At 43.5% G+C, this 13,869-nt stretch overlaps 1 protein-coding gene across 2 annotated transcripts in view; it reads right to left on the bottom strand.

Annotated features, from left to right (window-relative positions):
- LOC142583757 (inhibitor of nuclear factor kappa-B kinase subunit alpha-like) overlaps nucleotides 1–13,869 on the bottom strand; it is a 114,442-nt gene that overhangs the window by 21,913 nt on the left and 78,660 nt on the right. For both annotated transcript variants that reach the window (XM_075694237.1, XM_075694238.1), the window contains exon 17: nucleotides 3,940–4,087. In XM_075694237.1, coding sequence (XP_075550352.1) covers nucleotides 3,940–4,087 — 148 coding nt within the window. The remainder of the gene's footprint in view (nucleotides 1–3,939; nucleotides 4,088–13,869) is intronic.

Consider the following 13,869-nt stretch of genomic DNA (forward strand, 5'->3'; position numbering starts at 1 on the left):
GCGGAGCACTTAGATGCATCAATTAACAATAAGAAGGACCTACCCTAACGACTCGGTACGTTGTACAAAATCGTCAAAATTGTTTCAGGGTCCCTTTAAGTGTTCCCTTCGATATTGGTGCAGTGTGTACAGAGGTGTAATTTTGTGTGCAATGCTAGATTTTGCTTAATATTACTCTAAATAATAAAACAAACTGTAGTTGTGCATTGGTTTAAGCACAACTAGATATCATTCTTTTTTTTTGCATTTTATAAATAAATTAGGGCACCGGACACTGGCAGAGTGGTACACTTGCGACTTAAAGAATGTGACCTACGACATATATCTAAAATTTAAATTTTCTTATGTACAGTTGACCAATTCCTTAAATATACTGCACGAGCATCGACTGGCCGATAGGTCAGCGCCCTGTAACGGCGTGAAGTGACGAGATCAGCAAGAGTAGTGCATGTGCACCAAGTACATTTGAAGTGCAACTTTCGTCTGCCAGGCTCTTCCCGCTAGCATGACAAAGCCCCTGGCACGATTAACTCAGTGCAAGCTTCCCGGCTTATCGGAGATAGCAAGAGCGTGTGCCCCTGGCTTGCGTCATTTTTTTTCTCGTTTTTAGCATGCACTGCAATATAATGAACAAAATGTGCAGAGCTGCAATGCAACTGTATCATAGGGACAAGAAAGAGTAGCACAAGAATGGGTGACCAACTTTTCTAACTGGTTTCAAGCATGGCACAAGCTTTCGACCCGCTCTAAGATGTGTTGCCTATATGCCAAATGTGATAACGCCCATATTGCCATGTATATATTACTTTCACCAGGCCACAGCATTCTTTAGTAGTTGCCTGGCAGTAAGAAGAATGCCACCTCGCATATCGAAATAATAGAGACTCCGTGTAGTAGAATTGTTGGAGGCCGGTAGTTTGCAGAGAAAAATAACTGAAATAGTCAGCATAAGATGTGCAATAGTTAATAGAATAATACAGGCGTTTCGTGACAAAGGCTGCATTGGTGACACAACTCAATGTTTGAACTGAAAAACAACAGAGGAGCAGAATATGACCATTGTTGCTGTAGCCACGGTGGTACCCTTTCCTCACTGCGGGACAAGTGAAGGATATTGACGGATAGGACATTAGTGACAATCTTGTGTTACAATGACTCCGTGAAATAGGATTGAAGAAAAGAACTGCGGCCCAAAATTCATTGCTCATGGCAGGCAGCAAGGCGAAAAGGCTGCAGTTTGCAGAGGATCATCTACAGTGGACAGTGGCAGAGGATCACCTACAGTGGAGCAGAGTAGCATTTACAGATGAAACAACTTTCTGCACAGAATCGAAGCAGAAAGTCTACTCTTGCGAGGTATGTTGTTCGCTATTCAGAATTTGTAGGGGAAGGGGCTGAACCTTACAACATACAAGCTCTCAATTTTCCCTTTTGTATATAAGACCTCGCTACACCCAGGACTTGAAGACAAGTGGTTGTCACAGCATCAACGTCTGGGGTGTGGTCACAAAGTGGACGCATCTGCCGAATTCCAGGTTGATTCTGCTCCTACACCTACACTGACATCACTGACCACCAGCTTCTGCCACACATGCTCGATGATCACTTTATGGATGGCTAATTTTACCTCCAGCAGGGCCTTTTAAAGGTCCATACTGCCCACACTGTGAAGGCCCATCTTAAGAAAATAGTGGTTATTACACTGCCATGGCAACTGCGGGGAGCTGTGTAACATTATAGAAAATGTCTGGGGCATAATGAAGAGAAATCTTTCAAGGATGGGTCTGCACAAAGTGACACCCGATCTACTCTGGGAAGCTGTGCAGGCGCACTGCGGGACCCTAAAATACGATGCCTACTGAAGCGTATGGCTGCTGTTGTTCAGTTGGAGGGATATTTACAGCATTACTAAATGCGCTTTTTTTTTACAAGCCATGATATTTTTTCTGTATGCTAGTGCAAGTTAGCAAACATAAAAGTTTGAAGAATCAACACCATAGTCTACTAAGCCACAAGACACGGCTGCAACAATGTGTTTTGAAACAAGTGCACCAAGGAATTTGCTAGAATTACAAAAATAGAAGCACTAAACTCAGACAAATATGCTGCATCAAGAATTTATCATTTTTTGTGCATTTTGTTCTTTATCTTAAGTGCATGTCGACTAGAGCGGTATATGTTAAAAAAGGTGCGTCCAGGTTCACGTGCACTTGCTATCTCCGATAAACGGGTAAGCTTCTACTGAGTTAATCATGCCAGGGGCTTTGTCGTGCTGGTGGGAAGAGCTTAGCAGACGAAACTAGTGCTTCAAGTAAATTTGGTGTGCATGCGCTACTCTTGCTGATGCTGTCGTTTTGCACTGTTAGAAGGCACCGAGCCGCTGGACAGTCGATGCTCGCGTGGTACTGTTAAAGAATCGGTCAACTGTATCTTTAAGTACGGCTGCTCAACTACTAGAAAGTGCCATAAGCTGGTCATTGAATGGAATGAGTACCAGATGCACTGACCTATACTGCACTTTACCAACTCTGTACAGTGCAGTGAAAACTAAGGGTTGTGTCAGACAACCAAAACAGAGAACCAGGAGAAAGGCTCCCCCTGATGGCCTTCTGCGTGACACCAATTAGATGGAAGCATCACTGAACTACTCCTCCCTCTTCAAGAACCCATAGCTGGCTCTGGTTTTTGATTGATTGATATGAGCTCTAGCCTTCGCTGCGCTGCACGGAGATAGTGAGATGGAGTATGGTATATTTCGAACATCTGCCCTGAACATTTGTATTTCCATCTCATTACAATATGCTACTATTTATGAAAGGACATCGTAACTGTTGTACACATTTAACCTTAATACAAGTTTAATGTTGTGGAACGTCAAAGTGAGCATTGGCCTCAAAGTGCTGGCAACACATCTAATAAATTCTAAACAGTATTTTTGCTATTGTCTAACTAGATTTTTAAGGAATGTGAGGGAATTCATCCCATTATTGAAGGAGTGGCGAACTGATTCATGCAATTTGAAATCCCAAGCTACATTGGGGCTACGAAATAGACCATAGTGCACAGGCTCCAGTTTATATTTGGTGATCAGGGGTTCAGCAACATGAACCTAAATCAACTTACAAAATGAGTTATGCACACAATTATTATTTAGGAAAGGGCAGAAAAACAACAACCTGTAGTTAAAAGAAAAAAGCTAGAGTTTGTAACCAGCATGATGTGTGGCACAGTAAAGGAGTGCAGGCAGCAGTGAAAACACTTTCTGACTTGCTGTTGTAGTGTTCTTTTACGTTTTCACTTACCTTTGAAGTGACCTTTGTGTGCACATTAAGACGGCTAGGGCTAATTCCACAAGTGAGTACTAGGGAAATCGCCTTTTGGCCCTGCTTAAGCTTACCATGTATGATATGCACTCTTCCCTGTAGGGCTCGAGTTATTCCATATGTTGTGTGTGCAGAATGTCAAGGAACATACCTTTGCTTCCCTCTCCTACAGTGTCGAAGGTGTGTTGTGCGCAGTGATTAACAGCACCACATACAAGCCATCAAAAAGTAATCAGAAAAGGGGATAATTCCTCAGCTTCGTTGCCACACAGTTTACGGCAGTTATCGAAAGGATTATAAGCCAGGGGTCCAAATGTACTGTATTCACAAGCTTGTATGCATCCACAGAAGAAAGGTAGCAAAAAACGCATGCTCATCTTTTTTTTTGATACTATGAGCAAGCATGATATATCTAAATGCTTGCAATCATATACAAAATGAGTCAACAATTTGTTTACAGCTGTTTATAGATAACTATGAAAGTGTGTAATTGATGTAGTGACATCTTCTAGAAACAAAAACTTTTATGAAACAATGCAAGCTTCTGACAACACCAGTGAAACCTCTAACATACACCTAAAAAAATGTAGCTTTGCAGATGTAATTGTGTGCTTACAGTTTCTGATCGAAGCAGGTTCCAGATAGACTGCTGGCGCTGCTGCTGCTCAGTAGACAGGGCTTGGCTAATAGATACTATACGGTCAGACAACTTGCAGACACAATGATGCAAGTTACCAAGCTCGTGAAAGACTCCTAGCATGCTTCTGCAAAATAAGAATAGACAAGACACTTACAAATGTGCTTGGCAAGGTGATCTAGGAAAGTCAGTTACATAGCTACACTATGCTATGCATGTAAGCATTACAAACAAGCAGCAAATGTTGGTACGCACAACAAGAGAAGCAAGTAATTACGGTGTGATGAGTCCACAGGCACCTAATGGCATTGTCTTGGCAGTTCCGCCATGATTGCAGTAGAACTGCTTTTAGAGTAAAATGACTTAGGTTCCACTGCATGAAGACCACAGCACTTCACCTGAACCTGTGCTGCTTAACAACATTTACATTCAACTCAACTTCTTTCTGACAAGATTTTGCATGTACTTTGAAAAAAGAAGGTAACAGAAAGGATGTGTTGAAAGCCTTCAGAGCCCTTGAATGAAAAAGAATACACTTAAAAACAAATTTAAAATTCAGATAATTGATACTTAGTAGTATTACAGGCACACAGTAGTAGCGGTAGGAGACAGAAGTTTATTAAACAAATACACCATCATTTTTTTTTCTTCCCTAAAGAACGAAATTGGGTCTCGTTATTGTTAAGAGTACCCCTGCAGAGACACCTAATATTAATTTACTTGTGCGTATGCATCTGTCTATACACCCTGTTTTTCTATGTTTCTGTCCACAGATTAAAAGAAGGCACCTATTGTGGATAGTGCAATTCCACCACTTCAGCTGGGTTACATGAAAAGGTGGATATTACTTGCATGATAAATTATTAACTTGCAGTTAGCTAACTCACAACCTTAAACTATTTAACATAAAATACTCTATTTTATAGTCTTAGTTGTAGAAATTTCTATATTTACTTTGTCACATGTTGAATTATAGAAGTGAAACCAGCCAGTGCTCTAAGCTTATACATTTACTAGGAGTTCCGAGACTAGCACAATTTCTGAGATACCCGTCCTCTAAAATTGCACGATATACACTGGTATTAAAGCATCACTAATGAACCACCCTATCTCACGATTTCACCATCATCTGCAATTTATAAACTCTGGGGTGCCTAGAACGCTGCCTTTGTAATGCACTTCAAATTTTAACAACGCTTGCATTCACATCATTAGTCAGACCAAGAGTTCAGCATGTGCCATCAGTCTAGAAGCCACATGAAATAGTATATTGTACAGCAGAGGCCCTTGAATCAGGATGGAGCTGCGCAGCCAGATCAATTCATTCTTATACAAAATCAGTGCCTTATCTCTAAAGCAGAATCCAGGCCGTCAATTGTCTTTCAACAGTCACATTAATGCTCTAACCCTGTTTCACAAGTTCTTTAATGGTTCTTTTGAATGCACAAGATACGTTGCACCCAGGGTTCATATTGTTATGTATAAAGAGGCATGGGAACAACTATATACACAGGCACATTTGTAAGAGCATAAGCCTGTAGCACTGCCCAGAACAAACAGCCTGTACAAGGTTATAATGTTGTCATCCTCATAGTCTTTTCAAGCATGACAGGCCTGCTCTTGGTCAATGAAATAAATGCTCCATAGCGTTACCCCTGGCGGCAGAAGCACAGTCCCGGAGCTCTAAAGGGAGTCATCGGAAGCACAATAGATCTTGAGCCTTGAAACATGAAAGAAGTCACTAGACAGAAGGAGAGATGATGACGTGGAAGTGACAGGGGGCAATCTCATAGAACAAGTGCCACCTGCTGCAGCACATAGTATGGTCCTGTGTACCAGGAAAGAAGGTTTTCGGAGAGGCCTACAAAGCGGGAAGGGGACCAGAGGAGCACTAAGCACCAGGACAGAAAGTTGCGTCGCCGTGCAAAACATTGCAGCGACATTGCTGGTTGCTTTACGAACCATAAGCCGAGCTCGGACAAGCTGAGAGACGTGTTCAGCCGAGCGATGGAATCACATGCATACTTGCTAGTTAGTTAGTTAAATGGGGGTTTAATGGCACAAAAGCGGCTAAGGCTATGCTGCGTCAAACACGAGGTGTTTTAAAATCCAGTTTATGAAGGAAAAGGCTGTGTTAATAATCTGTATATTATGTAAAAATCCAGTGTTCTCTAGAAATTTACGGAGGTCACATAATGGGACTAGCGGATCATCACCTAAAATTAGAGCAGGGTGTAAAGGTATGTGTAGTTGATATAATTTGTGCAAAAGTGTTCGCCTGTGTTTTTCAATCTGCGTACATGTGAGTAATATGTGCATAACTGTTAGTGTCTGTTGACATTTCTTTCTTACATTCATACATTCTTTCGTAATTTTCATTATTCTTTTGTTATTTCATACATTCTTTCGTAAGTAAGTAATTGTGTGTGAGGTGTGTGTGCCCAATGCGCAGTCCGCATAAAACTACTTCGATGAACCGCTCCTGATGATAGCATGACTTCCACTCATGATGTAAGTGTTGTCGGCACAACGGTCCCATTCGCGTTGCCATTTTACAGTTAAGGCTTTTCTAATTGCACGGATGCTATCTTTATATGGGAGTGTTGTGTTTGTAATGTCTTTGTGCGCTGGGCCATCAATGCATATCTATCAGCAGCTTCGTTACCCGGTATCCCAATATGGCTTGGGACCCAGCAGAAACGAACTGACCTCCCGTATTCATTAAAAGCCACTATGTTTAAAATGTCTCCAATCAGGGGTTCACACTCAGCTTTCAGATGTAGAGCCTTCAGTGTGCTTAAAGAATCAGTGTATATGACTGCATTTTTGTGTTTATCAGCAATAATCTCTTGAACGACAACCCATATGGCGAAAACTTCAGCCGTGAAAACAGAGGCGTGTTGTGGCAATCGAATACTTTTTTCCCAATTTTCCGTTACGATCCCCACACCCATGTGTTCTCTCGTTTTAGAGCCATCAGCGTAGAATTCTATGTGATTTTGATATTTGTCCTGAAGAGCACGAAATTCTTGTGTAATGTGTTCGCGTGGGGTGTCTTTCTTCTTTAAATGTGTCAATGTCCAGTCACATAACGGTTCAAAATCGTACCACGGGGGCAAACGCTGTGGCTTTCTGGCAACCTGGAGGACTTCGCAAGGAATGTCATAATCCCAAACATATTCCTCATATCGCAGGACAAGCGGTTTAAGCATGTTCGGTTTATTTGTATAGTGTAGGCGTGAGTTGCATTGTGTGAGGATGTTGTAGCATATGTGTTGCGGTGATGACTGAATTCTGAGTACGTAGGAAAAAGTGGGTAACGCTCTGCACTGCTGTAAGGAGGGTTCATTACACTAGACGTATAAACTTTGAATAGGGGAGGTTCTGTAGGCACCACTTGCCAATCGCAGTCCAAGGTTATGTACTGGATCAAGTCGTTGGATGTAGGACTGTCTGGCTGAGCCGTAAACGATGGAGCAGTAGTCTAAAAGGCTACGAACAAGAGACCGGTAAATACGTAAAAGACACGTTCAGTCAGAACCCCAGTGCTTATGAGATAAAACTTTCAGGATATTCAATGCTTTATTTGCCTTAATCCTTAGTGTTTTAATGTGGGCTAGGAAGTTTAGTTTTTTGTCAAAGATTACTCCCAAGAATATATTCTTGTTTTACCGGCAGCGTGACATCATTCAATTTTACATTCGGGTCTAAGTACAACCCTCATTTTTGCGAAAAAAGCACTGTAATATCGTTTTCTGAGTAGAGAAGCGGAAGCCATTTTTCTCAGCCCACTCCATTAGTTTATTTATTGCTATCTGGAGCTGCCTTTCACATGTTCATAAGTTTGAGGCGCGGCACGCTATTTGGAGATCATCGACGTATGTGGAGTGCATAACAGAGGTGGGAATGACTTTGTTGACAGAGTTCATTTTTACTATAAAGAGTGTTGTGCTAAGTACGCAACCTTGTGGCACGCCGTTTTCTTGTATAAATGTGCGCGAGAGCACAGTGCCTAGACGGATTTGGAATGTTCTGTTGGACATAAAATCAGAGAGACAGTTTAGCATTTTGCCACGGATTCCTAACGTGGCGAGGTCATGTAAGATTCCAAACCTCCACATGGTGTCATACGCTTTTTCTAAATCGAAGAACACTGCAAGGCAGTGCTGTTTGCGTAAGAATGCGTCACGTATTTTGTGTTCAAGTCGGATGAGGTGATCTGTCGTTGAACACCATTTTTATAGCCGCACTGGTGAAAATCAATGGAGTTCCGTGTAGCAAGCGTGAAAGTTAATCTCACATTTTCGACACTTTCGTATGATTTTGCCAAACAGCTTGTCAGGGCAATGGGTCGAAAGCTGCTTGAGGATGTGGGCGATTTGCCTGTTTTTAAAGAAGGCACAACTATTGCGTTTTTCCAACTCTTTGGCATGCTTCCAGATTCAAATACTTTGTTAAAAAATTTAAGGAGAGCATCTACAGATGCTTGGGACAGGTATGCAAGCATGGAATAATGGATCCGGTCAGGACCTACTGCAGTTTTTTTGCCAGCACAGAGGACCCTGTTAAGTTCTTGTACCGTGAATGGAGCGTTGTATTCATCCCTTGACATACAAGCAGTTGGTAGCTTCTCCTTTTCTGCTGACAGTTTGTATTTTAAAAACGTGTTTGAATAATTAGCCGAGCTAGAGATGTTATAAAAATGTTCCCCAAGTATATTCGCTTGTTCTTGTAGTGTTGTCTGAGTGCCTGAAGGTGTAAGTATGGGTATCGTGTATGATGAGTAGTCCCCCTTAAACTTCCTGACCTGTTCCCACATCCTTTTGGATATGACGGTGCTATTAATTGTAGATATATATTTCTGCCAAGACAATTTTTCCACCTGTCTTCGAATGTATCGAGCTTTTGCTTTGGCTTGTTTGAAATTTAGAAAGTTGTTATGTGTTGGGTATCTACACAAGATTCCCCAGGCCTTATTTTGCAGCTTTTTTGCTACGGTGCATTCGTGCGTCCACCAAGGATTCAGCTTTTTCCGAACAGTGCCAGAAGATTGTGGAATGGCCTTTTCAGCTGCAGAAATAATAAAGTTACAAAATTTTTCATTAATTACGTCAATGCCTAAGTCTGTTAAAGTAAGCTCCTCCAGCCTGGCACTTTCTATGAAAACAGACCAGTCTGCCATTTGTAGTTTCCAATGGCGTGGTTTCTGAGATATAATGGGTAGCGTTGAGGTGAGGTTGATTATAGCAGGTAGATGATCACTGCCATATGAAGTCTCCAGTACATCCCATTTAAAATCGGTAAAAATGTCGGGAGAGCAAAATGCTAAACCAATGCAGCTGAAAGTATGTGAATTCGGTGAAAAATGAGTTGGCGCACCTGTTATTTGTCAAAATAAAACTTTCGAGAAGATGTCCTCTTTGGTCATTCTTATCGCTGCCCCAAAGAGTGCAGTGGGCATTAAAGTCTCCGACTAAAACAAAAGGCTCTGGCAGCTGGCCAATTAAATTTTCCATGTCTCGAATCGTGAAATAGGTATGGGGAGGGATGTACAACGAACATATGGTGACAGTCTTTAAAGATAAAACAGTGACAGCTACTGCCTCAAACGCAGTATTTAATAAAACGTTCCGTGTAGGGATGCCGCCTTGGACGACAATAGCGACACCTCCTGATAGACGGCTGGAGTGCTCACAGTCCTTTCTTAGGACAGTAAAACCTTTAAGAAAATGTGCATGTTTGGGTCCCAAGTTCGTTTCTTGAAAGCAGAATGCAACTGGTGAGAACTTATTTATGATGTCTTTGATGTCACCTAGATTGTGAATTAGTCCTCTGCAATTCCAATAAATGATGAAAGCCATCTTATTGGAATTGAAAAAAAAAACAACAAAAGATTACTTATGTGTGTGAGCTTACAAATTGTAGGTGACATGTATTTAAAAGCTGATTACTCTTATGAAGGGCGGTAAGCGTTCAGGTTACCTTTCCCTTTTTCAGCGAAGGTATAATATGCTTCTCCTTCTGTGAGCGCTCCAAGGAGCGCGGGTGTTTTGGCGTCAATGACGCCGGGGTTTTAGGATCGACCTCCATCGCTTTTTCCGAGGCACTGGATGATCGAGAGCCAGGCGCCGAGACGCGCATCTTGGGCCGTGGGGTATGCTTCAACTTCCGTCCCTGCGGCACGGTTGTCTGCGGGCCCGTCTTCGTTGTTGATGGAGCAGCACTGGCTGCAGCCACCAAGGGGGTGGTTGGGGTTTCTACAGGAGTACCGGACGTGGACCCTGTAGATTCCTGAGACCGGTGTGGCGCTGCCCCCTGCCGCGTCACACTGGCATAGCTTACTTGAGGTAAGTGCGCTAGCCTTTTCCTCACTTCATAGAATGAAATCTTTTCCTTTACAGTTATTGCAATTATTTCTTTTTCTCTTTTCCAGCAAGGGCAGCTCCGCAAGTAAGCTGGATGATCGCCCTTGCAATTGACACATTGTACGGGAGCATTGCAGTTGTCAGATGGATGGTCGTTGGCACTACACTTTGTGCATGTTTCCTTTCCTCTGCATGATTGTGATGCATGGCTGAACCTCTGGCACTTGAAGCACCGCCTCGGGTTCGGTATGTATGGTCGGACATTGATTTTCAGGTAGCCTGCGTCGAGTGAGCTTGGCACAGTACTGGAACCAAATGTGAGTACTACGAGTCTTGTGGGCATCTGTTGGTTTTTTCGTTGAAGTGTTATCCTTTGTACCTTGATTACATTTTGTTCCTGGAATCCCTCAAGGAGCTCTTTGTCACTGAGGTTCAAGAAATCTTCTTCTGATGTTACTCCTCTGCTGGTGTTGAGCGAGTGATGTGGGAAAATTGTGACATTAATGTCACCAATACTTGTCAGTTCACTGTTTTTTTTCGATTTGTTCTTTCTTTGTTAGTTCGAGGAGGAGGTCTCCGCTTGCCATCTTTGATGCTTTGTAGCCTGATCCAATTGTGTTTGATAGGCACTTGGATACTAAGAAAGGCGATAGTTTTCTAATGGTTGTGTTGCCTTCACTATGGAGGACATGAAACTTGGGAAGGTGTCATGGTTTGGTTTCAATTCGAACTGAAATGTTGCTTTGGTGCGCCCTCGTTTTTGAGGACGATCTTGGAGGGGGGGGGGGGAAGCGTTTGCCATTAAACATTGGAAAATTCGGCGGCGATGGTAGCCACCCACCATTGAGCCCAACTAAGGGGCACTACTAGGTTGGGAATGATACCTGCAGAAGCCAGCTAAGCATCGCCGCTATAACCTAATATATATATATACCCAAGACTGGATATATTACACACGGTTAACCCTTGCCGCCAGGAAATACGGAAGTAATAAGAAGTGAAGAGAAGACAGGAAAGATGGAAAAGTGGCAGAGGAAGACGAAGATTGGAGAGGAGGACAGGAAAAGGCGACTGCCGGTTTCCTCCAGGTGGGTCAGTCTGGAGGTGCCGTCTATGTGAAGCTGAGGCCGAAGAGGTGTGTTGCCTCCCCTGGGGGCGTTAAAGGTCCAAACACCCAGCATCGGCTCAACCCCCAGTATCCCCCTTTCCCCAGACACGGCTAAGCCACGCACGGCTACACGCGGGAGGGTCCCACCCTCGTGTGCTCGGGTACATGGAGTTGCAACACACCAAACACCTGCTGCCGCAGACGCCCCTGCGGGGCATGCTTGCTAGTGGAGGTGGCAGATCGTGGGAGTGTAGTGTCCAGAGGTAATGTCGCCTCTCATCCGTACAATAGGTAGAAAGGTGAAAATCTAGCTTTATCATGACGAGATGAGTTATACGCAAAAGTTACGTAGGGAAAAGCAAGGTCCTAATCATGGTGGTCCGGCGCTAGATGCATAGCGAGCATGTCTGTAAGAGCATGGTTCAAGCATTCCATGTGCCATTTGGTCTACAGATGGTCAGTGTGTTGAGAACAGGAACGCAGGATGTCAGCAACGACTTGAGAGAGAAAGTTACAGCTACAGTTAGTGAGCAATTGTCTTGGTGCATTGTGAAGCAATAAAATGTCACATACAAAAAGTCTGCAACATCAGTTGCACAATTGGTCGGCACAACTGGTCAGCAGAGCTCGGGTAATTATGTAGCCTGCAGCATAATCAGTAGCCACGGCTATCCATTTGAAAAGGGCCAAGGTGGTTTAGTGAAATGCGAAAGAAGGGTTCTATGGGTATGTGGATTGATTGAAAGTGACCAGCATACAGTAGTGGGGGGGAGGGTTGCTATGTTGGCATGATTTGCAAGTGGCCACGTAATGTCGGACTGAGCGTACAAGGCCTGGCCAAAAGAAACGATGCCAGACATGCTCGTAGGTTCGAGATGATATCTGGCAGTAGGCTCATTATGAAGTTCGGTGAGGACACTCAGTCGTAAGGGTCTAGGCATGACAATAAGGAGGTGAGGTCTGTCAAGTTGAAAATTGCGACGGTATAGGACACCCTCCTGAAGTACAAATATATGGACAGAGGTGTCCATTATGCAATGATTCCAGGTGACCGATGATTTCTCGCAAAAAAAAAGTCACGGTTTTGTTCTTCACTAATGTGAAGCAGGTCTGACACGGAAAAAATAAAGTGGCTGGTGTCCTCATCAGCGTTCTCGGGGTTGTAGACCAGATACAGGGACAAGCAATCTGCACCTTGGTGCAGGTGACCAGATTTGTAGACGACCAAATATGAAAATTCTTGTAGGCATAGGGCCCAGTGACCAAGCTGTTTGAAAGGATTTTTGAGAGAGGACAGCCAGCACAGTGTGTGGTGGTCGGTAACTACAGAGGAAGGTCAACTGTTTTAAGTATGGTCTGAATTTTGCAACTGCCTAAACGAGGGCCAAACGCTTGCGCTCTGCAAAGGAATAATTGCGCTCAGTGGCTGATAGAAGTCAGCTAGCTTAGGCGATTACATGGTTACGTTGGCGTTGGGCTAGTACTGCACTGACTCCATGGCCAGTTGCATTTGTAGGGACCTTGGTAGGTACAGCCAGGTCAAAGTGGGCAAGGATCGGAGGAGTCATGAGCAGGCTGATGAGGTGCAAGAATGAGGAAGCCTCTTGCGGGCCCCATGAAAAAGGAACGTCTTGCCTCATAAGCTCAGTAAGTGACCTCGCTATGTCTGCAAAATTCTTCATGAAGCAGTGGAAGTATGAGCATAGCTCTAGAAAGTTCTTGACTGCGCAGATTTTTCCTGGGTTTGGCTGCACACCATTAGCATCCATAATGTGGCCAAGCACTGTGATTTGGTCGTGGCCAAAGTGACACTTAGATGAGTTAAGCTGCAGTACGGCCCAACGAAAAATGTCGAGGCCAGCAGAGAAATGCTCTATGTGAGTTTTAAAAGTTGGGGAAAAAAACTATGTCATCCAAACATGTAGACCATTTAAAAGCTTTGAGCAGAGAGTCCATGATGCGCTCAAAGGTGGCCAGAGCGTTACAAATTCTCAATGGCATAACCTTGAATTGGTAAAGGCCGTCGGGTGTTACAAATGCAGTCTTTTCAAGGTCCATATCGTCCATAGAAACCTGCCATTACTCCATATCTAAGTTGATGAAGGAGAAATAATGGGCACCATGTAGGTAATTAAGGGCATCATCAATGTGTGGCAGAGGGTATACGTCCTTTTCTGTAATTTTGTTAAGGCGCTGATAACCCATACAAAATCAGCATGTGTCGTCCTTCTTTCTGACTAGCATGACAGGTGATGCCCAGGGACTGCAAGGTGGCTTGATCACGTTCTTGGTGAGCATCTAGTCAACTTCACTTTGAATAATTTGACACTCGGTCGCAGACACCCGATATTGGCGCTGATGAATAGGAAGTGCATCGCCAGTATTTATGAGAGGAGTCACACGAGGGGTGCAATTGTGCAAACATCTCACTTTCTG

This window comes from Dermacentor variabilis, chromosome 1 (assembly GCF_050947875.1).
Source record: "Dermacentor variabilis isolate Ectoservices chromosome 1, ASM5094787v1, whole genome shotgun sequence".
NCBI lineage: Eukaryota > Metazoa > Arthropoda > Arachnida > Ixodida > Ixodidae > Dermacentor > Dermacentor variabilis.